Source organism: Procambarus clarkii, chromosome 20, assembly GCF_040958095.1.
Source record: "Procambarus clarkii isolate CNS0578487 chromosome 20, FALCON_Pclarkii_2.0, whole genome shotgun sequence".
NCBI lineage: Eukaryota > Metazoa > Arthropoda > Malacostraca > Decapoda > Cambaridae > Procambarus > Procambarus clarkii.
Window position 1 is genome coordinate 17,690,820 of NC_091169.1, and position 25,104 is coordinate 17,715,923.

A 25,104-nucleotide genomic window follows, 5' to 3' on the forward strand; every position below is an offset into this window, starting at 1 on the left:
AGCCTCGCTTCCTGCAGGGCCGGCTCCCAGCTCCTTGTCCTCATATCCCAGCCCCTTGTCCTTATATCCCAGCTCCTTGTCCTCATATCCCAGCCCCTTGTCCTTATATCTCAGCTCCTTGGTCTCATATATCAGCTCCTTGTCCTCATATCTCTGTTCCTTGATCTCATATATCAGCTCCTTTTCCTCATATCTCAGCTCCTTGGCCTCGTATCTCAGCTCCTTGTCCTCATATTCCAGTTTCTTCTCCTCATATCCCATTTCCTTGTCCTCATATCTCAGCTATTTGTCCTCATATCTCAGCTATTTGTCCTCATATCCCAGCTCCTTGTCCTCATATCTCGGCTTCATGTCCTCATATCTCAGCTCCTTTTCTTCATATCTCAGCTCCTTGTCCTCATATACCAGGTCCTTGATCTCATATCCCAATTCCTTGGTCTCATATCCCAGCTCCTTGTCCTCATATCCCAGCCTCTTGTCCTCATATCCCAGCTCCTTGTCCTCATATCCCAGTTCCTTGTCCTCATATCTCAGCTCCGGTCCTCATATCTCAGCTCCTTGTCTTCATATCCCAGTTCCTTGTCCTCATATCCCAGCTACAATTACTTATATCTCTACCCGGTACTATGAAGTCATACTGTTTTAGTGTTTTCTCCTCATAATTAACTTACAATATTTTATAACTGTTTAAATTTGCTCTTTTAATTTAGAAACTGGTGTGTTTGTAGTGTTTGTCTATAATGTGTTTGTTTATGGTGTGTGACCTCGCCTAGTTGTATTTGCCGGGAAACGATCTATGGCTCTTGGGTTCCGCCTCTCAACACTTAATTTATTGGTGTATATAGGTTCCAGTACTAATCGGCTCTATCATATTTATTTTATATATATTCGGTCTGGCTCTATCATTTCACTTCTTAGCGCGTTCCAATTGTTCACTACTCCTCTGACACTGAACAAAATTCTAATGTCTCTGTGGTTCATTTGGCTACTTAGTTTCCACCCGAGTACACCCTCCCTGTTCGAGCCCCACCCGTACTGAAAAGTCTGTCGTTGTTTGCCCTTTTTAGTCCCATGAGTATTTTGTACGTGGTAATCATGTGTATGGAACTGGATGTGAACAAGTTTGAACAAAGTACACAGGTTTGATAACAAGCGTTTGCAGATTCAAGTTTCGACTTAACAACCATTACGTGTTCCCAATGTGTACTTCCTTGTGAACTAATGTGTACTCTAAATGTGTACTAATATGTACTGTACATATGTACTACTTTGTAGTACAACTTTTAACATCCAATACTCAAGTTCAATTTACTTTAGAGTATCAAAACCTGAATGAAAAATAGCGATAGAAAGCTCGCCTAATCAATAATATATAATTGCTATCAAATATATGGAATAAAAAAAAATATATGTGTATCAGGTTTCCCTGAATTAGCAAAACTAAATTCGGGGACGTTTAATGCACCAATGGCTGGCATACACACCGGATGGTATTTAATCAAAGGCAACACATTAAAATTTCCGTTAGTTGTCGTAATATATAAAGTTTATTACGAAATTACTAAACAGTGAGTAGACTCCATTGATGTTTTTATTGCATATTTATATACAGGATTGGGGGGGGGGGAGGTTTAGTGTGGTTTAGCGTTGATCTGTAATATGTAGTTGACCAGAATGGTTTAAAAATCACACTGCTAGATAGTGTATTTTTTTTTTTTTGCAGGGATATTCCTGCGCGGGCCCTAAGCCTCTGACTGGCCCATTAAGTGTTGCTTGTTTCTGTTTTACTTGGGCGGAGTATGAGTATTTATGACTCGTATGGTCGCTTCAGTAAGATTTTGCCCCATGTGTTTAACAACTTCTTCTGCTCTGTTGAATCTAAGTTGAAATCTTAATGGGTTTGTAACTGTGCACTGTGTTCGGTAATGTTAAGACAATGTAGTTGGTCAGGATAGGTCAACTGGTTTAAAATAAAATTGTGGCTTTGCTACACACAAAATCGTCACTCTTAACGATGGGCCAAAAAAACATATCCAAGGAGTATAATTAAATATATTTATTATACTCGGCCAAAACACTTCATACAAGCATTTCAAAAGCATAGGAGAGCATCAGCTCCCAGTGGCTTCATTGTCAGCAAGCCAGAGCCTGTCTACTCCCAGCAGCTTCACGGTCAGCAAGCCAGAGCCTGTCCACTCCCAGCAGCTTCACGGTCAGCAAGCCAGAGCCTGTCCACTCCCAGCAGCTTCACGGTCAGCAAGCCAGAGCCTGTCCACTCCCAGCAGCTTCACGGTCAGCGAGCCAGAGCCTGTCCACTCCCAGCAGCTTCACGGTCAGCGAGCCAGAGCCTGTCCACTCCCAGCAGCTTCACGGTCAGCAAGCCAGAACCTGTCCACTTCCAGCAGCTTCACGGTCAACAAGCCAGGGTATGCCCTCTGAGCTTGTACATCCTTCCAGCCAACAGCTGTTTCTTGCGTCCACGCAATTTTCCACATCAAGTCCACTAACGGAACGGAATCTCTGCCGTGTCAACACAACTCAGAGAGACTGTCAGCCAGCACTGACCACACACACACACACACACGTCAGCACACCATTTTGAAAACTGCTTCCCCCACTTCCCAATGCGAGTACAAGATCTGACACCACCCTCCTTGCTACTTCGAGTTCAAGTATGTTGAAGACAGTATCTCAAGTACGTCAAGAAAATACATCTCAGAGGGTCCTTAAGACTTGGCTCACTACCCCAGAGGACGAAGGGTCCTCCGTGGAGTCAGCTTCAGTAGTTAGGGCTGAAGCTATTTGTTTATTAGGCGTTGTACGACGGGCGAAGCTGCGTCTGGCGTCACTGTGAATGGAGTGGCTGGCGAAGCCGGGATTGTGGCTTCGATGGGTAACAAATCTTTCATTCTAAGTTAGGGTATACTGTCGTGGTGTAGGTTATACTGTCATGATGTTGAATATACTGTCGTGTTATCGGGTATACTGTTCTGATATCGGGTATACTATCCTGATATCGGGTATACTGTCCTGATATCGGGTATACTGTCCTGATATCGGGTATACTGTCTTGATATCAGGTATACTGTCCTGATATCGGGTATACTGTCCTGATATCGGGTATACTGTCCTGATATCGGGTATACTGCCCTGATATCGGGTATACTGTCCTGATATCGGGTATACTGTCCTGATATCGGGTATAAGCCGTTACCTCCGGATTGACGCTTGTTTGGGAGCGTTAACCGTTCAATTAACCCGGTCCAATTAACCTTGTTACTCTCTCATAAATTGTATTAATTATTAATCAATTTATTAATCAATTGATTAATTAATTTATTAATATTATTATTATTAATTAAATTATTAATCAGGGCTCGACACTTGGCCTGTGTCTCGCTCGGGCAGTGTGTCTCTCGCTCGGGATACATGGATCTCCATATGTATCGCCTATCGATATGTATATTGCCCTCGTTCTACATTTTACACACACGTCTCATACATACAAAGTGAAGTTTCTAAATTGAATCAGCTCACAAGGACGAGGAAGACGGGGGGGAATATTTTTCTCAAGACTTCCTCGGCATTCTATTAGAGGGAAGAAATTACTTCTCGCCCCAACTGAGGTGTAACCATATTTCCTCTTGGGAGAAAAAAGCCTTGTCAACACTTCTGACTTTTGTTTACTCTTAAGTTTTCTCAACAAAAGCATATTTAAATAGATAAGAGGAGATGGGGATTCCTTGGCAAGACGATAATCTTATAAAATATTATAGCTCAAGAAAGCAAAACTGTTTTTTTTTTAACAGGATTAGAAAGTTTTCAGTTTTGAACAATAGGTTTGAATGTCTCGTGTTGGAAGAACAGGTTGGATGTTGTGATGTTTGAATAGCAGGTAAGATGTTCTGGTGTTGGAAGAACAGGTGAGAACAGGTATATGCGTCAAGATTTAACATTTCGACATTACATACTATCAACAGCGCGTGTCATAAATTAGTTGTTAAAAAAAGCAAACGTGTGTTTTAGAATCGGTCGTTTTCACGGACCGAGAACGAAAATTTTCACGGACCGAGAACGAGAATTTTCACGGACCGAGAGCGAAAATTTTCACGGACCGAGAGCGAGAATTTTCACGGACCGAGAGCGAGAATTTTCACGGACCGAGAACGAGAATTTTCACGGAGAACGAGAATTTTCACGGACCGAGAACGAGAATTTTCACGGAGAACGAGAATTTTCACGGACCGAGAACCAGAATTTTTACGGACCGAGAACGAGCGTGGCCATGAACGGAGGCGAGGGGGGCGGGGGGGACGGAGGCGAACGGAGTATCAGTGTTCAGTATGAACACTATGAACCGGGAATATAAGGTACAAGGAACAGTGAACCAACTAAGGGCCAAAACGCAACAGCCAAACAGTGAGAACGAACAACGGTACCGTTGTTATGTACCCGTTGGCTCCATAACCGTAGACGAGTTGCAAACAGTAGGGAATGGAAAGCTGGTAAGAATAACAGTAGATAATGGAAAGAAAATAAAAGGGGGGGGGGGAGGGGAAAAAAACACCATGTGAAATAGATTACGTTCGTGCTCTTTCCCCCGTTTCAGAGACCTGGGTTCGAACCCTGCACTGGAATGACTCACGATCCATCGCTGTTCGACTCGAGGGCATCATGTAAGTGGGAACCTGGTGCTAAAACGGTGTGTTAGATCGTGTTCTAGGGAAATATGATGAAGAATATAACCACCTCAAGGAGGCGTACCTGGCCTAAGGCCCAAATTCCAACATAAACTCAGAGGTTGTGAGCCTAAACGACGGAAGAGCGTACAACGAGCGTGTTTGAGTGTGTGTGTGTACGTGCGTGTGTGTGTGTGTGTGTGCGCGCGCGTGTGTGTGTGTGTGTGTGTGTGTGTGTGTGTGTGTGTGTGTGTGTGTGTGTGTGTGTGTGTGTGTGTGTGTGTGTGTGTGTGTGTGTGTGTGTGGATAGGTGTGTAGGAGTGTGGCTGGGTGTAAAAAAATTAATTTTACAATTTACAATAAAACTACGAGTACAAAACAGGTGTTTTTTTCACAAACTTGTCACAAAAGCTAATATTTATGTAGATTTTTAGTGACAATCTTTGACAGGAAGTAGTTGACAGTGTCTGACAGTGAGTAGGTGACAGGTTCTGACAGGGATAGGTGAAACTCCTGACAGGAAAAGGTGACAATCCGGCCAGGGGAACGTGACATCCCTGATGACAGGAAGAAGTGACAGTCCTGGTGACAGGGAGTACATGGTAACAGCCCTATTGACAGGGAAATCTGATAGCCCTAACCTTCCTAACCTACTCATATAGTTTTAATTAAACAGAATTTTTTTTTAATAACAAACGTTATTTTTTAAGTTATTTTAATATCTTCATTATAAAAGTTATTTTAAAACGTTATTTTTTATACGTTGTTTTAAAATATATTATGATATATATTTTTTTTTTCAGAAATATGGTTTCATGGGATCAGATAGAAAATGGTGTAATATTCAACAATTAATCCATATATACATATATATATATATATATATATATATATATATATATATATATATATATATATATATATATATATATATATATATATATATGACAATGTCAGACCACGGAGGAAAAATGAAACAGGAAGATGTATTTAATATACGAAAGTACTTAAGGAAATTTCCTGTTTCATTTTTCCTCCGTGGTCTGACATTGTCACATTCTTAATCACGTGTTTATTTTCGTGATATACACACATATATATATATGTGTGTGTGTATGTGTGTAAATCACGAAAAATAAACACGTGATTAAAAATGTGACAGTGTCAGACCACGGAGGAAAATTGAAACAGGAATTTCCTTAAGCACTTTCGTATATTAATACATCTTCTGAAGATGTATTTATATACGAAAGTACTTAAGGAAATTCCTGTTTCAATTTTCCTCCGTGGTCTGACACTGTCACATTTATATATATATATATATATATATATATATATATATATATATATATATATATATATATATATATATATATATATATAACACTGTCACATATATATATATATATATATATATATATATATATATATATATATATATATATATATATATATATATATATATATATATATATATACATGTATATATATATATATATATATATATATATATATATATATATATATATATATATATATATATATATATATATATATATATGCTTCAATTTATATTTAGTGCGAGGAGCGACGGATGCTGCAGTGTATATTTCCTAGGATACAATGTAGTCTGTATTTGCTAGGACAACAAATTATAATGTATATATGCTGGGAAAATTGTGAAGTTTAGGCCTACAGGTCCTCTGGGGTCACAATGTAGTATGCTACAGGTCCTCTGGGGTCACACTGTAGTAGGCTACAGGTCCTCTGGGGTCACAATGTAGTATGCTACAGGTCCTCTGGGGTCACAATGTAGTATGCTACAGGTCCTCTGGGGTCACACTGTAGTATGCTACAGGTCCTCTGGGGTCACAATGTAGTATGCTACAGGTCCTCTGGGGTCACACTGTAGTATGCTACAGGTCCTCTGGGGTCACACTGTAGTATGCTACAGGTCCTCTGGGGTCACAATGTAGTATGCTACAGGTCCTCTGGGGTCACAATGTAGTATGCTACAGGTCCTCTGGGGTCACACTGTAGTATGCTACAGGTCCTCTGGGGTCACAATGTAGTATGCTACAGGTCCTCTGGGGTCACAGTGTAGTAGGCTACAGGTCCTCTGGGGTCACAATGTAGTATGCTACAGGTCCTCTGGGGTCACAGTGTAGTAGGCTACAGGTCCTCTGGGGTCACAATGTAGTATGCTACAGGTCCTCTGGGGTCACAATGTAGTATGCTACAGGTCCACTGGGGTCACAGTGTAGTAGGCTACAGGTCCTCTGGGGTCACAATGTAGTATGCTACAGGTCCTCTGGGGTCACAATGTAGTTTCCTACAGGTCCTCTGGGGTCACACTGTAGTATGCTACAGGTCCTCTGGGGTCACAGTGTAGTAGGCTACAGGTCCTCTGGGTTCACACTCTAGTAGGCTACAGGTCCTCTGGGGTCACAGTGTAGTAGGCTACAGGTCCTCTGGGGTCACAATGTAGTATGCTACAGGTCCTCTGGGGTCACAATGTAGTATGCTACAGGTCCTCTGGGGTCACAATGTAGTATGCTACAGGTCCTCTGGGGTCACAATGTAGTATGCTACAGGTCCTCTAGGGTCACAATGTAGTATGCTACAGGTCCTCTGGGGTCACAATGTAGTATGCTACAGGTCCTCTGGGGTCACAGTGTAGTAGGCTACAGGTCGTCTGGAGTCACAGTAATATTCTCACTTCACCGTCGTGAGAAACAAGGACAGACAAACGCCAACAAAGACACCTTGAGACACTTGATCTAATGATCGTCTGACATGTTTAAAACTCCCAGTCAAGACAGGAGCGCTTCTGGTAATTGCTGATGAGCAAGAGAGTGCTATACGTGTCTGACCATAGAGGCGAGACTCGCGTTGGTTGTAGGGATGATAAACACTTCTATCTCTCTCTCTCTCTTGGGCTAAGTGCTCCTTTTTAATTAATCTTGTTCAGTTATTTTAAGATTATCACTATAGTTATTGGTAAATAGTTCCATCGTTAGTGAATAATATCAGTGGTTACGTAATCGTTCCTTCGAAATAATATCATATATGATAGTATGTATGAGAATGTAAATTTGCATTCGTGAATGTATACATATCGATGAAAAAAAATTATTTAAATTCAAATTGACGAATAATTTCGAATTTTAAGAAGCCTGACGAACGTTAGTAATATTAATCGTAGATTTTTGGTAAACTTTTACATCTTCCACTGCACTTCCCATGCAATAAAATGCAGCAGAATGCAGTTGGAGTTTGAATCTGATTAAAAATCCTAATAAAAAAAAATGAAGCCGTAAATTCTAAATTCCAAAATTAATTATATCTAATAAGGACATAATTTGTTTTTGATAACAAAAGCTCTTCGGGCATATCTACCAATATTTCACACATGTCTAGAATTGAATCGGTGAGAAACAGTTCGGGGTGTGTGAATATTCAGTCCCCTACACCAGACCATTCCCCTTGCAAAGTTTAACCCCGCTAACCCCAAGCATCTGACCTCCATATTTGGAAACACACATTTCCCTCTTATAAGTAAAGATGTTACTAGGCAGAAATTAATGCTACATTGTCGTAAATTAGTTACAAATAACTTCATTAAGATACAAAAAACACCACTGAACTATTCTTGGTACTGATGATGCTTTTAGAGGAAGCTATTATCCTACCATCTGGAGCAACCACCACTGGTGGTATTGCCTCACGGAAATTAGAGGAACAGTTAAAATTAACCCCAAATTGCCCCCTTCGTAACTGGTAATTGTCTCATTGGCGACCCGCAGTGGCCCAGGCTGGGATTTCAGCCCATTTGAGTCTCCAGTTGTTGGCTGAAACCACTTGAGATATAAACATCCCCCCTTTATATAATGGAGTTCTATTATCCTTTATATAAAGGATCGGTGTTCTATTCTAAATTTTCCAAGTGGTTTGACACTATTTTTGTTATCCCAGTTCCTTGTTCTCATATCCCAGTTCCTTCTCCTCATATCCCAGTTCCTTCTCCTCATATCCCAGTTCCTTCTCCTCATATCCCAGTTCCTTCTCCTCATATCCCAGTTCCTTTTCCTCATTTCTCCATTAGAGCGCCTGACAGCTGGGTGGACAGCGCTTCGGATTCGTAGTCGTGAGGTTCCGGGTTCGATTCCCGGTGGAGGCGGAGACAAATGGGCAAAATGTTTCTTTCACCCTGATGCCCTTGTTACCTAGCAGTAAATAAGTACCTGAGAGTTAGACAGTTGCTACGGGCTACTTCCGGGGAAAAAGGGGGAACAAAACGGAGGCCTGGTCTAGGACCGGGCAGCGGGGACGCTAAGCCCCGAAATCATCTCAAGATAACCTCAAGATACCATCTCCCTATCCGTATATATCTCTCCCAGAAGCCATATAGTATACTTCTTACGAGGTTTCTCCTGGTAATTATCCTACCTTAGGTGCTTTCGTGCATGAAATACCTTATAATAAGCTCGAGTTTATTGTCCATATTGTCGTATTAAAAGTTTGCATAAAATAGAAATTAAAACTGTATAAATAATTAATTCAGAAAATAAGTCGCACTACTTGATAAGGGTTCAGGACGGACTGAAAAGTCGTCAATTCCTTTATTTTCAGATTTACGAGGATAGGTTTTGAATTCGGCTTTGGGGACGAGTTTTGCTAAAAACAGTGTGGAAATTCGGACGAATTGGGTTGTAGAACATATGTAGGTCGCTCCAACTTGTAGCGACCTACATATGTTCTTAGTCGACCTACATATGTTGTTGTGACTCGGCCTGTTGGACCAAGTTGTCACAAGCATAGAGCTTGGCCCCGGGTCGTACTCGGGGAGCAGAAGAACTCACAGAAACCTCTCCAGGTAGGCATGATCCAGGTATGATCCGGTTTGATTCAGGTATGTCCCAGGTATGATCTAGGTTATAAATGCAGACAGTAAATAACAACAACAGGATTGAAAAGAAGTCACCCCCCCCCCCTCCCACGCACGTCTGAAAATAAGGGAATTAACGACGTTTCGGTCCATCCTGGACCAATAATGGTCCAAAACGGATCGAAACGTCGTCACTTCCTCTGGTAATAATTCATGTTGAACTTTTAATTGTTAAAAGATCCACATTCCAACAGTTGTTTGAATATGGATCTGGTGCACCCTCTAATCCCCCCCCCTTCCCCCTTTACCCCCCCTCCCCCCTTCCCCCCCCCTCCCCTCCCTCCGCAAAACGAAATCCGAATCTCTGTTTATCGCCGAGGATGTGTGAGACGTGTGTTTTTGTTTTGTATGTGTTTTATATGTAATGTTTATGTTACGGACCCGAGCCCAGCGTCCGAGCACGGAGCAGTGACGACCGCGCCATCTGTGGGTCAGCTCCCGAAACCCCCTCCAAATGGACGACGCCATCTAGTGAGGACGAGATATACCGGCCACAAGGGCTAGTTTTCCGTCCTGATCAGCTCATAACACAGCCGCTGCTGACCTCTGGTGAGGTGACGCTTAGACAGCAACGCCATCTATGGAGTGGATAGGTGGGCGTTTGTGTCTAAGCCTGTAAGTGAGGTGCCCTAGAGTGTAACCGGTACTGATGACGTGTCTGATTACAGAGTCGACCTGGGACTGCTGTAATGAACGTTGGATCAGTCTACCCAAGGCAGCCGTAGAACCTCCACGCATTTGCCGCTGAAACTGTGAGTCACCCCCCGGATGAACACTGTTGTGTTAGCCTGCCTGTGAGGTGGCAGATCCAGGGATTGTCGTACCCGGGGCTGACTAGTGGAGAAGACTAACCACTGGGGTGTTGTGGTGAGGAGAGTGACCTGTGAAGTCACACGAGGCTCCTGCCTAGGGCTCGCAACCCTAGTATCGGTCGTGGAGTGGCCTAACCAGCGGAACTGACTGGAACCTGCCAGCTACAGGCTGGATTTGTGGTTGATGGCCTCCACGACGGTGCCCCCAGTGGAGCTGTGATTTGGCTGGCCTGTGGCCAGGGTAGACTCGAGAGAATCGAAGGATTCATCGTGAGGCCACAAGAGGACCAAGGGCTAAGCATCGTTGAGCACTGTGGAACACTCCGCGTCTTCAGAGGAAGACCATATTGTACATAGTAGTGTTTATACCTCCCCGTGTGATAATTTATATATTATTTATAGTGACGGTGATAAGTATATATTTAAGTTTTTGCCTTTGTCTCCCTTCCCTTTTATTTTACTTGCGTTACGGAGCACACCCCTTGAAAGCCACTACTAACTTGGGGCCGGATACCCAAACTCTATTAAGATCAGAGAAAGAACCCAGTTGCGACCCAAGAGGGCCGTAACAGTTTATATGTATGTTTTTGGTATTGGCGCCTTTGATACCATGTCGGGTTACGTTGAGTGACGTTAATATATGTTAATGTTGATAGAAACGATGTTAATCTCTGTTGAAGCAAAACTGACGTTATCGTCAACGCGGGTTGGAAACATTGGTGTTCATCTCGAGGTTGGTACGAAACTGTGATGTTAACTTGGTACTAAACAGGGATGTTAATCTCTGTGGGCGCGAAACGGCAATATTAATCTTCCCCAGAGAAGAAACATGATCCAGACACACAACGTCTGTGATGTTCGATAATTATCAATTCCCCTGAGATTAAACGGTGGCCCAGTGCTAATATGGCTTAGTGGGCTTCGTAATCTGTTAAAAGCAGCGTGATTAGCCCCGCCACCTACGACTACTAACCTACGGAGACGCCAGATAATGGTAGTTTAATAGACGTGGGATCCATGAACTGTTTCAAGCGTAGTTTAGACACATTTATGAATAAGTTTGGGTTGAAATAAATAGCAGCTGCCTCGTATAGATCAATTGGCCTGCTGTTGCTTCCGGCATTCTTATGATACGTTATCTCGTTCAATCTTCATGTCTCCCATTACTCTATTTCCCACATTCTGCGAAAAGAAGTTATATATAGAGAGATAGAATACGTAGATTTAATAAAAAAAAAGAGGATACCAGTCAGAGGAGATTGTGTAGATGCATTTTCGCTTTCATCTCCCGACCCCATATGGCTTGTGATGCCAGGTTGATGACTTCATTCAGTAGGGGAAGGGCTACGGTGGTGGTGGTAGTGGTGGTACTACTCGTGGTGGGGGTGATAGTGGTAGTACTACTTGTGGTGGTAGTGGTAGTTCTGCTTGTGGTGGTGGTGGTGGTGGTGGTAATGGTGGCCGGGTCTCAGCCACGTTGACTGGGAGCATCCTGGCTCATCAACAATCTCCCAGCTTCCAATCTCCCAACTGAGACAACCTGACTGCTGCGAATTATCTGTCAAGATAACAAGACTGATAGAGTGGGGGTCAGTAGGAGCAGTGGGCAAATAGACCAACGGATTTCGTCACAATTCGTATGATCTGACGAAATGATTCGTATCAGTAACCTAAATTTGTCAATATAATCTAATGCCAACATGGTGCTCAAGTGTCCAATGCTCAAGTGGCCGGTGATTAAGTGTCCGGTGATTAAGTGGTTCAAAGGGTTCAGATGCTGTTGGATAAGGCCATGTGGTTCACGACGGGAGGTCAAATGTCTGAACCATACGATACACAAAAGGTTTCCAGGGCAAAGTACGCCTCCTCCTTCATGCTGGAAATACCTAGAGATTTCTAGGGCATAAAACGTCTTATCCTTCATGCTGGAATGCCCCCTAGAAGTTTCTAGGATATTGGGCTATCTCTCTTCATGCTTAAAAATCCAGAGAGATTTCCAGGACATATGAATTCTTGAGGCTGGAAAATCCCAGAGGTTTTCCTATTAGGGAACTATTACTCTGCATGCTGGAACACTACCAGAGGTTTCCAGGACACAGACCTCCTTCCCTTCAATGCCGGAAAGCCCCCTGGGTTATCTTGAGGTTATCTTGAGATGATTTCGGGGCTTTAGTGTCCCCGCGGTCCGGTCCTCGACCAGGCCTCCACCCCCAGGAAGCAGCCCGTGACAGCTGACTAACACCCAGGTACCTATTTACTGCTAGGTAACAGGGGCATAGGGTGAAAGAAACTCTGCCCATTGTTTCTCGCCGGCGCCTGGGATCGAACCCAGGACCACAGGATCACAAGTCCAGTGTGCTGTCCGCTCGGCCGACCGGCTCCCGCCGGTCTAGGGGGTTAACCAGAGACAGAACGACTCCTCATGTAGGAAAGTGCCCAGTGGTTAACAAGCCATAGAAGTCCTGAACAAATCCACAAGGGTCGTGACGAGGGTTCGAACCTAAGTCCGAGAGGATCCCAGACGCTGCCTTAATCGACTGAGCTACGACATGGTAAAAATAATTGCAACCGGGAAATCATCCTGATTTACCAACGGGACCTGTGATCCTCTCGGACGTAGTTTCGAACCCTCATCACAGCCCTTGTGGATTTGTTCATTTGATGCATCACGCTATTGTGATTTCTGTGTGCATAGAATTTCTCTTTAGGTTGGAAACCTACCAGAAATTTCGATGACATATAACGCCTCTTCAGATTGGTAAATCATCAGAGGTTTCTACAGATTTTTATACTGGAAAGCCCCATAAATTTCCAAGACATAGAACAACTACTACTTCATCTTAGAAAACCCCTCCCTGAGGTCCTTCCCGCCAAACACACACCGAAACTACGACGTTGGTACAAGGTTCGAACAAGGTTTAACACATCCTAACCAATTATAACAACCAATATAGCAAGTTGTAACAACGTTCAAATACGTCATAAACACGTTAAGCCAAGATATAACATCTTTATTACAAGTTGTAACAAGCGAAAAATAGAGACAATTTCGGTTAGTGTTTCCAGGGTTAGGACACTGAACTGTTCATGGCTGAAAGCCCTCGGGGTTAATATGAGCCAAGGATTAATCTCTCCCTGGCTTCCTCTGCCCTCCTCCAGCGAGGGACTAAGCCCGCAGTTACACTACATATTTGTCAATGATTTTTATGCTCATTTTTTAAAACAATACTGTCATATATAGAATTTAGTTTTCAAGTTAAAGTTTATTGGTAATTCAGGAAGCATGCGATAAAGTTTGTTGAAGTTATCGCCCGATTTTCAGTAATATACAGTTATATGTGTCCTTGAGAACGTTAAATGATCCTTGGCATAATATATTTTTTAGTGTAAAGTCGATGTACAAAACTTGACTTTATAGGAAGACTAACGATGAAAAATGTTTTATACAAAATATGGAATTACATCTTTAAATGTATTCAGTGTTGTCAGGAAGGAAGACATACAGAGAGAAGTATACTAAGTTCATTATAGACATCAGAGGTATGCTGGCTGGTTGGTTAGTATAAGCGTCCCACTTATTTGCTACTTAAAGCTACTAATACATTATTAGTATAAGTTATTGAGGCCTAAATAACCTTCCAGTGGTTGGTAGGAATGAAACTCAACACCAAACAGTTCGTTGTTCATTTACAAACGTAAAACCTGCAGACACAGATGAAACATCGTATATGAAGATCAGAAAGATTTTAGACAGAAATACTCGTCGAATACACCAAGCAGACAGTCTAGGGCATATGGAGTTGCCCCGAACCTATTACGCTACGGAAAATGCTGTCACTCTACAGTCCACATTTAACACTTAACAGTCCACACTTAACTTTCGCCGAGAAACGCCCGACGATTCAGATTTGTTAAATGTTACGCTTGGAATAAGTGCAGCCGAAGGTGTTACGCGACTCGCTAATGGTCAAGAACGTTACCTCCGTTATCACGGCAAAATAGGTTTAATACTAGTTCCAGAAGATGAATGGAAATGTCCTCTCAATGGAAAAATTCCCGACAGACCACTGGAACATTATCTACCACAGAGCAGAGTTACAAACCCAATAAGATTTCAAATGAGATTCAACAGAGCAGGAGAAGTTGTTAAACACACGGGGCATAATCTTACTGGAGCCATACGAGCCATAAATCCTCACACTCGGCCTAAGTAAGACAGATACGAGAAACGAGTAACACTTAGTGGGCCAGCCAGAGGCTTAGGGCCCGCGCAGGAATATCTCTGGGAAAGAAAGAAAAAATCTTTTCATTTCGGGTTTCTGGGTTGGGTGTCTAATTTTCTACCAGGTTATTTGTGATTTGAGTGCAAGGGATGCTTTTGAGGATTTATGAATGCCCTGGCGAGTGTGGGGTGTGGTTGAGAGTGTTATTGAGTGTGACTGAGGGTGTAGGAACACCCTGGGGTTATAGGGTGAGGTTGAGGGTGTTATTGAGTGTGTCTGAGGGTGTAGGAACACCATGGGGTTATAGGGTGAGGTTGAGGGTGTTATTGAGTGTGACTGAGGGTGTAGGAACACCCTGGGGTTATAGGGTGAGGGTGTGGGTGTTATTGAGTGTGACTGAGGGTGTAGGAACACCCTGAGGGTTATAGGGTGAGGTTGAGAGTGTTATTGAGTGTGACTGAGGGTGTAGGAACACCCTGAGGGTTATAGGGTGAGGTTGAGAGTGTTATTGAGTGTGACTGTGGGTGTAGGAACACCCTGGGGTTATAGGGTGAGGTTGAGGGTGTTATTGAGTGTGATCTAGGGTGTAGGAACACCCTGGGGTTATAGGGTGAGGGTGTGGGTGTTATTGAGTGTGACTGAGGGTGTAGGAACACCCTGAGGGTTATAGGGTTAGGGTGTGGGTGTTATTGAGTGTGGCTGAGGGTATAGGAACACCCTGAGGGTTATAGGGTGAGGTTGAGAGTGTTATTGAGTGTGGCTGAGGGTGTAGGAACACCCTGGGGTTGTAGGGTGAGGTCGTGGGTGTTATTGAGTGTGACTGAGGGTGTAGGAACACCCTGTGGTTGTGAGGTGTGTCTGAGAGCGTTACTGGGTGTGGCTGAGAGTATTGAAGACCCTGAGTGTGATTGAGTGTTAACGTGAGAAGCCTCTCTGGTTGTGACGGAATATTCTTAAGTTGTAGACTCATCCTAACTATAGAGGAGTATGCATGGAGTGTGGAACTCTCCCAGCTGTGGTGGAGGGCTGTTGAGGTGTGGAGGGGCCCTGGATGGATATTTATGCCGTGGCTGTGAAGGTATTGCCCAGCAAAATGGACTATATTATAAACTTCAAAGAAACCGCGAGACGAGAGACGTTGAAAAATATGTGGCCCATTATTGCATTTTCCTGCCCCTTAAAATTGCTAGAATTATTTATTAACGAATTTTAACTTCACTCGGAACTACGAGAGAGAGAAAAACTGTAGATTATATTAAGTTAACGACTTAAAAAAACAAAAACAAAAAAATAAACGATTCAAGACATTTATAATTTTTGCCATTGGATCATTTCGTTTATTTAGAGAATGAAGGAAGGAACTATCTGGGGAAAGCGCCAAGCCTTTACGACTATATAGCACTTATAAGGGGTTCAGGATAAGGATTTGGGATGGGACGAGGGGAAAGGAATGGTGCCCAACCACTTGGACGGTCGGGGATTGAACGCCGACTTGCATGATGCGAGACCGTCGCTCTACCGCCCAGTCCAGGTGGTTGGACATTTAAATAATGAGAAACAGTAAAGTGGTTAAAACCATGACCCATGGGGCCTGACGGCTGCTTGAACAACGCTCGGGATTCGTAGTCCTAAGTTTCTGGGTTCGATCCCCGGCGGAGGAGGAAACAAATGGGTAGAGTTTCTTTTACAATGATACCTCTGTTCACCTAGCAGTAAATAGGTAACTGGGAGTTAGACAGCTGCTACGGGCTACTTCCTAGGGAAGTGTAACAAAAAAGAAGACCTGGTCGAGGACCGGGCCGCGGGGACGCTAAGCCCCTCAAGATGACCTCAAGATAACCCAACCTACACACACACACACACACACACACACACATATATATATATATATATATATATATATATATATATATATATATATATATATATATATATATATATATATATATATATATATATATATATATATATATATATATATATATATATGTCGTACCTAGTAGCCAGAACGCACTTCTCAGCCTACTATGCAAAGCCCAGAACGCAAATCCACAAGGACCGTGACGAGGGTTCGAACCTACGTCCGGGAGGGTTAAGGTGTCTTAAGGGAGCGTCTGAGATCCTCTCGGACGTAGGTTCGAGAGGATTTGGCCCTTGTGGATTTGTTCGTCGTCACGAGTTGTTAAGTGCCCAAGACGGATCGAAACGTCATCACATGCTGATATGGGTCCAAGACGGATCGAAACATGTATTAGTGAAACGACCTACCGTTAATGTATAATGGTTTACTGTAAGTACAAAGCTGTTGAAATGGATCAATCTCTGTAACGAGCTGACAATATAATTAAAATATGTGCTGACTAGATGTAATTGTTATATGTAATAATCTCCGTTGGGGTCTGATAAGGACCCTTTGTGCCTTCTGTAATACTTTTTTGCGCTACCGCTCACAGGATGAGTATGGAGGTAGCACAATAAACTAATCAATCATCGTTACTTTCATTCAGGTGTTTGAGTTAGATTATTAGTCTAGCTTTTTCCTCGTTAAGCGTGTGACCTGGATGGTTCAAAATGTAGTACCGACACCTTCCAGGTCAGTGATCAGAGTCTCGGGTCATGTGAGACTGATCGCTGGTCTGAGATCAGCGCCCAGAATCAGACTGGGATCTTGACTCATCTCGTCTTGACTTGGCGTTGGCCTGACAGTTATGTCAGGTCAACGCTCGTTACCCCTGGCTTGCTCAGGTCCGGTTGGCACTCCAAATCACCTTGTACAGAGGCACTTAATGCCAATGCTTTAATAATATCCAGCGGATAATTTAATAATAATTAAATAATTCCCCTAATATCATTCAAAGCCTAAAAAAATCCTCATTAAATCATGATTGTAAAAAAAAGAAAATGATAATCTGGGGCCAGATTCACGAAGCAGTTATGCAAGTGCTTACGAACGTGTACATCTTTCCACAATCTTTGACGGCTTTGATTACATTTATTAAACAGTTTACAAGCATAAAAACCTCCCAATCAACTGTTGTTATTGTTATAATCAGCCTCCTGGTGCTTCGGCGCTCACTGTTTAATAATTGTAAACAAAGCCGCCAAAGATTGAGAAAAGATGTACAGGTCCGTAAGTGCTGGCGTAACTGCTTTGTGAATCTGGCCCCTGGAGTTCTTTACCGAGATCCCTAAAATGCCTTAGAACCTTCTTGATATCAATGATAATTTTTTAAAAATTCTTTCCACTTCTATTCTAGAGACAAATCATAATGCTAACAAAAAGTTTCTAATTGTATGCATTTTTGAAGACATTGAATTAGTCATATGTCAAAGGGACTTAGCGGTTCAAACGAACCCCTTTCTTTTGTTGTCCCCTCTCTAGTCTCCTAATTTAATTTCCCTTTGTTAGATTCTTTCCTTTCTCTCTATTCACATCCACCCGCTTTTATTCTAGCTACAGAACTCTTCCCCTCCGGTTTGATTCCTTCTGAGGGTGAATAAAACCCTGAGAGTAAAGCTTAAGGCAAATCTCAGAAGTATTTCTCTTTGGCCCCTAAGCTCTGTCACTTCTGGTTTAACTTCTCCTGCTGGAGACTCTGGCCGTATGATAGAGCTAAGCAACAAAGAGGTCATTACCTAAGTAATAGCATCTTTATTGCGACTCATGATCAATATATTTTGTATCAGTTGGTCTTTCTCCTCCTTCCCATCTCCCTTTACTAATACACTTTCATCCCCTTCAACTAATCCCAGTTCGTTCACGGCTGTAAATCCCCTCCCTTCCGTTGTTCATGTTCACAAATCTCTATTTCCTTATTACACAGTAACTCTTTGTAAATATATTAATTGCTGTTGTCGGGGGACAGGAAGCCTGTATTTATGTTTATCGAGGTCTACCCTAGGCCAGGTACTGACCTTCCCCAGGATGCCACCCACAACAATTCCCTATCTCCCGGACACTTGTTTTACTGCTAGTAACAAAAAAGAAGAATATTAAAGTTGATCATGCAAATAACTGTATTTGTAGCCCCAAATATTCTTTGTTTTTATTCTATGTTGATTCACGTTAGTATTGTGCATGTCTAGACCATGTCTCCTTTAATTTTTCTTATAAAGGACAGTTGGTTGAGCTAACGCAGTCTTCTTTAGAATTAGGGTTCCATGCCGATGCTCCATACTGCGGTCCTCACTGAAACTGTAACTAACGTTTGGAAACATCCTGGTCGAGGATTACAGTAGAAATCAGACTTTAAGGCGAGACAGAAGAGCAACAAGGGTGCTAGAAAATGGGATGTGTCTGGGATGTTCCCGGACGCAGGTTCGAATCCTCGTCACGGCCCTTGTGGATTTATGCTAGAAAAGCCCCCTTTAGAGGCTTTAGAAATAGACGAAACTAATTTAGAGAGAAAATAATCGAAGCCAGTTTCAAAAGCATGTGTGAAACGACCGGGAGTCATACCATTAGACAGCCAATAAATGGAAGGGTGAAGCCCCCTGCAAATTCTTGTTAGGGAGGAACACACACACAAGAACATTTACGATAGAACATTTACACAGAACAATATGATATATCACAACTACTCTCACTCGATCATCCACTATGTACATTTCGACGTTCGTCCCAGATCAAAGAGCTCCTCACTGAGGGACTAAAATTGAATCGAGCGTAAAAATTCGAATGCACAAGACATGAAAAAAATAACAATAAAACTCGATTTTTTTTCTGAAAATAAAATGGTTCTGAAGTTTAGTTGAAATTGGAGGTGTGGTACAGGAGGTACACTGGATACCTTCTGGTTGGTACCTCGTATCGTGTGTGTGTACCTCTTGGGTGAAGGGGAAGTCACCTGGAGCGTGTAGTTACCGTAACAGTAACTACTGGAGTGAGTTACGGGCTATTCATGCCCGTGCCACCTCTTGGGTGGCTTAATCTTTATCTATCTATCTTGGAGTGATACAACAGATTCTTGTATCTGTTGCATTACAACTTGACTCTTTCACACGGTCAAACTCTTCGCCGAATCTCGCCTTAAAGTTGTGTCTATTACGCAATGTATTGAATCTATATATCTCCTCTTGGGGGATATATATATATATATATATATATATATATATATATATATATATATATATATATATATATATATGTCGTACCTAATAGCCAGAACGCACTTCTCAGCCTACTATTCAAGGCCCGATTTGCCTAATAAGCCAAGTTTTCATGAATTAATGTTTTTTCGTCTACCTAACCTACCTAACCTAACCTAACCTAGCTTTTTTTGGCTACCTAACCTAACCTTACCTATAAATATAGGTTAGGTTAGGTTAGGTAGGGTTGGTTAGGTTCGGTCATATATCTACGTTAATTTTAACTCCAATAAAAAAAAATTGACCTCATACATAGAGAAAAGGGTTGCTTTATCATTTCATAAGAAAAAAATTATAGTAAATATATTAATTCAGGAAAACTTGGCTTATTAGGCAAATCGGGCCTTGAATAGTAGGCTGAGAAGTGAGTTCTGGCTACTAGGTACGACATATATATATATGTATATGTATATATATATATATATATATATATATATATATATATATATATATATATATATATATATATATATATATATATATATATATATATATATGTCGTACCTAGTAGCCAGAACTCACTTCTCAGCCTACTATTCAAGGCCAGATTTGCCTAGTAAGCCAAGTTTTCCTGAATTAATATATTTACTATAATTTTTTTCTTATGAAATGATAAAGCAACCCTTTTCTCTATGTATGAGGTCAATTTTATTTTATTGGAGTTAAAATTAACGTAGATATATGACCGAACCTAACCAACCCTACCTAACCTAACCTAACCTATATTTATAGGTAAGGTTAGGTTAGGTAGCCAAAAAAAGCTAGGTTAGGTTAGGTTAGGTAGGTTAGGTAGACGAAAAAAACATTAATTCATGAAAACTTGGCTTATTAGGCAAATCGGGCCTTGAATAGTAGGCTGAGAAGTGCGTTCTGGCTATTAGGTACGACATATATATATATATATATATATATATATATATATATATATATATATATATATATATATATATTTATATATATATATATATATATATATATATATATATATATATATATATATATATATATATATATATATATATATATATATATATATATATGTCTTTTTAGAACATTCCACTTGTTAACAACACAATCTGGGTACGGGCATTTCCTAACATTCCTTCAGCTCATTTGCGTTTCCAGCTTCCATATTTATCCTCTTGTCTTAATCTCTATCAATTGAAAGAGGCTATCCTTGAACATCTTACCTATTCCCTTCAGTATCTTATATGTTGTGGTCATGTCTTCTCTGTTCATTTTCTCCTCCACGGTTGGGCGAGTGAGTTCCACGAGCATATTCTCGTAGCTTAACCCTCTTAGCTCCGGCACCAGTCTCCTTGCAAACCGTTGCAAGAAAATTTTGCAAGAACATAAATGTATGTTACGTTTTTAACAACAACTTAAATATACGACCTAACCTAACCTAACCTAACCTAACCTAACCTCTCCTAGCATATCTAGGCCTAATACACGCTATCGTAGGGCTAGATTTGCCTAAATAAAGTACCTAAATATAGTACCTAAATATATAAAATACCTAAATATATAAAGTACCTAAATATATAAAGGCCTAAATATAGTACCTATATTTACTATACTACGCTCAGGAATAATTAAGTTTGGTTTTCGCTTTATTTGATCAGGATAATGTATACAGTACTGAATAGTACAACAAGAGGGACCCTCACTATACACTGGTACTTTTCACCAAATAGTAACTATACGTACTCTCATGTCTGGAGGATAGGCTGGTGTATTGCCCTGGAAACACAAACCGTAACTGTCTCTATTTTCCGCTTGTTACAACTTGTAATAAAGTTGTTACATCTTGGCTTAACGTGTTTATGACGTATTAGAACGTTGTTACAACTTGCTATATTGGTTGTTGTAACTGGTTAGGAGGTGTTAAAACTTGTTCGAACGTTGTACCAACGTCGTAGTTTCGGTGTGTGTTTGGCGGGAGGTCACCAAAATCGGCAAACTACACGTGTTGAGAACCTGACAACCACAATCCCAAACGCCTCGTAAATGTTGATCAAAGCCGCCAGGACGAAGTGGTAAACAAGTGACATTTATCACCAGCTGATTGTAATTAAAGTCAACACACAGTGGAGCCAGCGACGCCGCTCACCGCATTACTGCCTTAATTCCCAGTCACAATCGGATGCGAGGATTGTTGCAATTTTTCCTCCTGATAATTTTGGGCTACAGAACAACCCGTCTTTGCAACTAATAGGTCTGTTGATCAGACCACACACTTGAAGGCGAAGGGACGACGACGTTTCTACTTGAGAATGGTCCAGGACGGACCGAAACGTTGACGTTTCGACTTGAGGATGATCCAGGACGGACCGAAACGTCGACGTTTCAACTTGAGATTGATCCAGGACGGACTGAAACGTCGACGTTTCGACTTGAGAATGATCCAGGACGGACCGAAACGTCGTCGTCCCTTCACCTTCTAGTGTGTGGTCTGGTCTACATACTTTAGCCACGTTATTGTGACTCATCGCCTGCAACTAATAGGTCTGTTTTTTCTACGTTATCGTTCCCAACATAAGAAAAGCAAGCTATTAAGTAACGATTCACACATCTTGAGGTTTTCTTGAGGTTATCTTGAGAGGATTTCGGGGCCTAGCGTCCCCGCGGCCCGGTCCTCGACCAGGCCTTCTTTTATTTTTTACACACCCCCAGGAAGCAGCCCGTAGCAGCTGTCTAACTCCCAGGTAACTATGCTACTGCTAGGTGAGCAGGAGCATGAGGGGTGAAAGAAATCTGAACATTGTTTCCGCCTCCAAAGTGGGTCAAACCCTGAGCCTTAGGACTACGAATCCCGAGTGCTGTCCACTCAGCTGTCAGGCCCCCCACAGATACTCACGCTTCCTATACATTAGGTTAAGTGGGTTGTTTGGGTTCGTACGTTTCTGAATAGGTTCAAAGGTTGAATTTTGTACGGAGTTGCTTATTGCTATGGCCACTTCAGTGTAACCAGCCTGTGGTGGTTAGCACCTGCCTCCTGTAGGCCTTAGCAATAATTAGCCTACAGCTGCGCAGCATTCTACGCGGTTTTCTTGTCTATTGAACATCAAGTGATGTTAGTTTAGTTCATTTATTATGCACCCTATACCCATCTTGTGGGCAGTAGTGCAAAGGGTTACAGAGGCACATAATGGGCTCAGGGACTGAACCCCACAATTCATTTAGCTAAGCAAGTTACAAGTGATGTAATTCGCAATTAACGAGTTTATTGTCTTTTAAGGTGTCAGGTTGTTGGCAGAGCTGAGGCAACTGTGGCACCATGTGTTCCATCGCTGGGTGTTGTGAATTACAGAGGAAAGTGAGAGGGAGAAAGGGAGAGTGAGAGAGGGAGAGTGAGAGAGAGTGAGAGAGAGTGAGAGAGAGAGAGAGAGAGAGTGAGAGAGAGAGAGAGAGAGAGAGAGAGAGAGAGAGAGAGAGAGAGAGAGAGAGAGAGAGAGAGAGAGAGAGAGAGAGAGAGAGAGAGAGAGAGAGAGAAAGTATACACTCAGCTCGCTTAATTGCTTTCGGTCGGCATTTCTCTCTATAGTCATTTGCTTACCTAACCCCTAACACCTCTAGTGTCTGGTACCTCACTGCTGCTGACGGCTCTAGTGTCTGGTCCCTCACTGTTGCTGACGCCTCTAGTGTCTGGTACCTCACTGTTGCTGAGGGCTCTAGTGTCTGGTACCTCACTGCTGCTGACGCCTCTAGTGTCTGGTACCTCACTGCTGCTGACGGCTCTAGTGTCTGGTCCCTCACTGCTGCTGACGGCTCTAGTGTCTGGTACCTCACTGCTGCTGACGACTCTAGTGTCTGGTACCTCACTGCTGCTGACGACTCTAGTGTCTGGTACCTCACTGCTGCTGACGACTCTAGTGTCTGGTACCTCACTGCTGCTGACGACTCTAGTGTCTGGTACCTCACTGTTGCTGACGGCTCTAGTGTCTGGTACCTCACTGCTGCTGACGACTCTAGTGTCTGGTACCTCACTGCTGCTGACGACTCTAGTGTCTGGTACCTCACTGTTGCTGACGCCTCTAGTGTCTGGTACCTCACTGTTGCTGACGGCTCTAGTGTCTGGTACCTCACTGTTGCTGACGGCTCTAGTGTCTGGTCCCTCACTGCTGCTGACGCCTCTAGTGTCTGGTACCTCACTGCTGCTGACGACTCTAGTGTCAGCATATATTGACCATTACGAAGGTACGTGTTCCATCCTCAGGTGAGGTCACAACACCATTGCTACCACAACAGTAGAGTTGATCATGTTCAACACGTCATCTTAACTAATAGGTCACGTTTCTTACGTTATCATATCCACCATTACAAATGCAACCGATTTAGACAAAAACAACAGTTGACCATCATTCCTGTTTTCTATGCCTCGGACTCGATTAGTTTGGATTGGGATTCGAACGTTTATGGCTAAAAAGGCTTGATTTTTTTACGGATTGGCAAATCAAGAGAACGGATTGCAATGTTGCCATGTATTAATCACTTAGACCATTAGCTGCAACAGCTTGGGAGTTGAGGTTGCAAGCCATGGCAACACTTCGACTCATAGAGATATTGATGAATGGTCTGTTGCCAGGTTAATGGAGCTGTCACCTGTTTGAATGGCCATCGGGTCGCAGCCGGAGACACGCGTGGCATTGTGGAGAGGTGATTGGTCGGTGAGTACGACGGATAACGGCAGTTTCGTGGGAGAAATCTTGACCAGTTACAAGGTTCGGTTAATTAATACTCGGGACAGTTAGTGGCCCCTCTCAATATGTCGTTATTTTGCAGACCTGTGTCCTTGTTTCAGACCTGTAACCTAGTTTCAGACCCGTAACCTAGTTTCAGACCCGTAACGTAGTTTCAGACCTGTGACCTGATTTAACACAGTCGTCCAAGAGAGAGAGAGAGAGAGAGAGTGGTCTTAGATAATCTACTTCCACTTATTGAGGTAGTTTCGCAGCGAGTTAATTTTATTTATTGGCCAACGAGATATTTATATATATATATATATATATATATATATATATATATATATATATATATATATATATATATATATATATATATATATATATGTATATATATATATATATAAATATGTAAATAATATATTTTCTCTACAGCATCATCTAGGTCTTAAAAAAAATTCATCGCGTCTTGTACCGGAAATATGGACGATTTTATTGCTTAATAATTTAGTGAAAATAGATGCATTGTATGATGCTAATAGATGCATTGTTTGGTGATAATAGATGCATTGTTTAGGGATGATAGATGTATTGTTTGGTGATAGATGC

At 42.1% G+C, this 25,104-nt stretch overlaps 2 protein-coding genes across 7 annotated transcripts in view; both read left to right on the forward strand.

The window, feature by feature from the left end:
- The window catches only part of LOC123755258 (putative neural-cadherin 2), an 872,905-nt gene that overhangs the window by 189,170 nt on the left and 658,631 nt on the right, over positions 1–25,104 (forward strand). The window contains exon 1 of one of the 6 annotated variants that reach the window (XM_069327631.1): positions 10,359–10,379. The exons of the other annotated variants lie outside the window; for them this stretch is intronic. The gene's annotated coding sequence lies outside the window, so the exon portion shown is untranslated. Of the gene's footprint in view, positions 1–10,358; positions 10,380–25,104 lie in introns of those variants that run through there. 6 annotated transcript variants of the gene reach the window in all.
- Positions 1,096–23,999, forward strand: LOC138366725 (uncharacterized). The gene is made up of 2 exons (XM_069328000.1): positions 1,096–1,140; positions 23,358–23,999. The coding sequence occupies exons 1-2, from the start codon at positions 1,096–1,098 to the stop codon at positions 23,997–23,999; spliced, it is 687 nt and encodes a 228-aa protein (XP_069184101.1).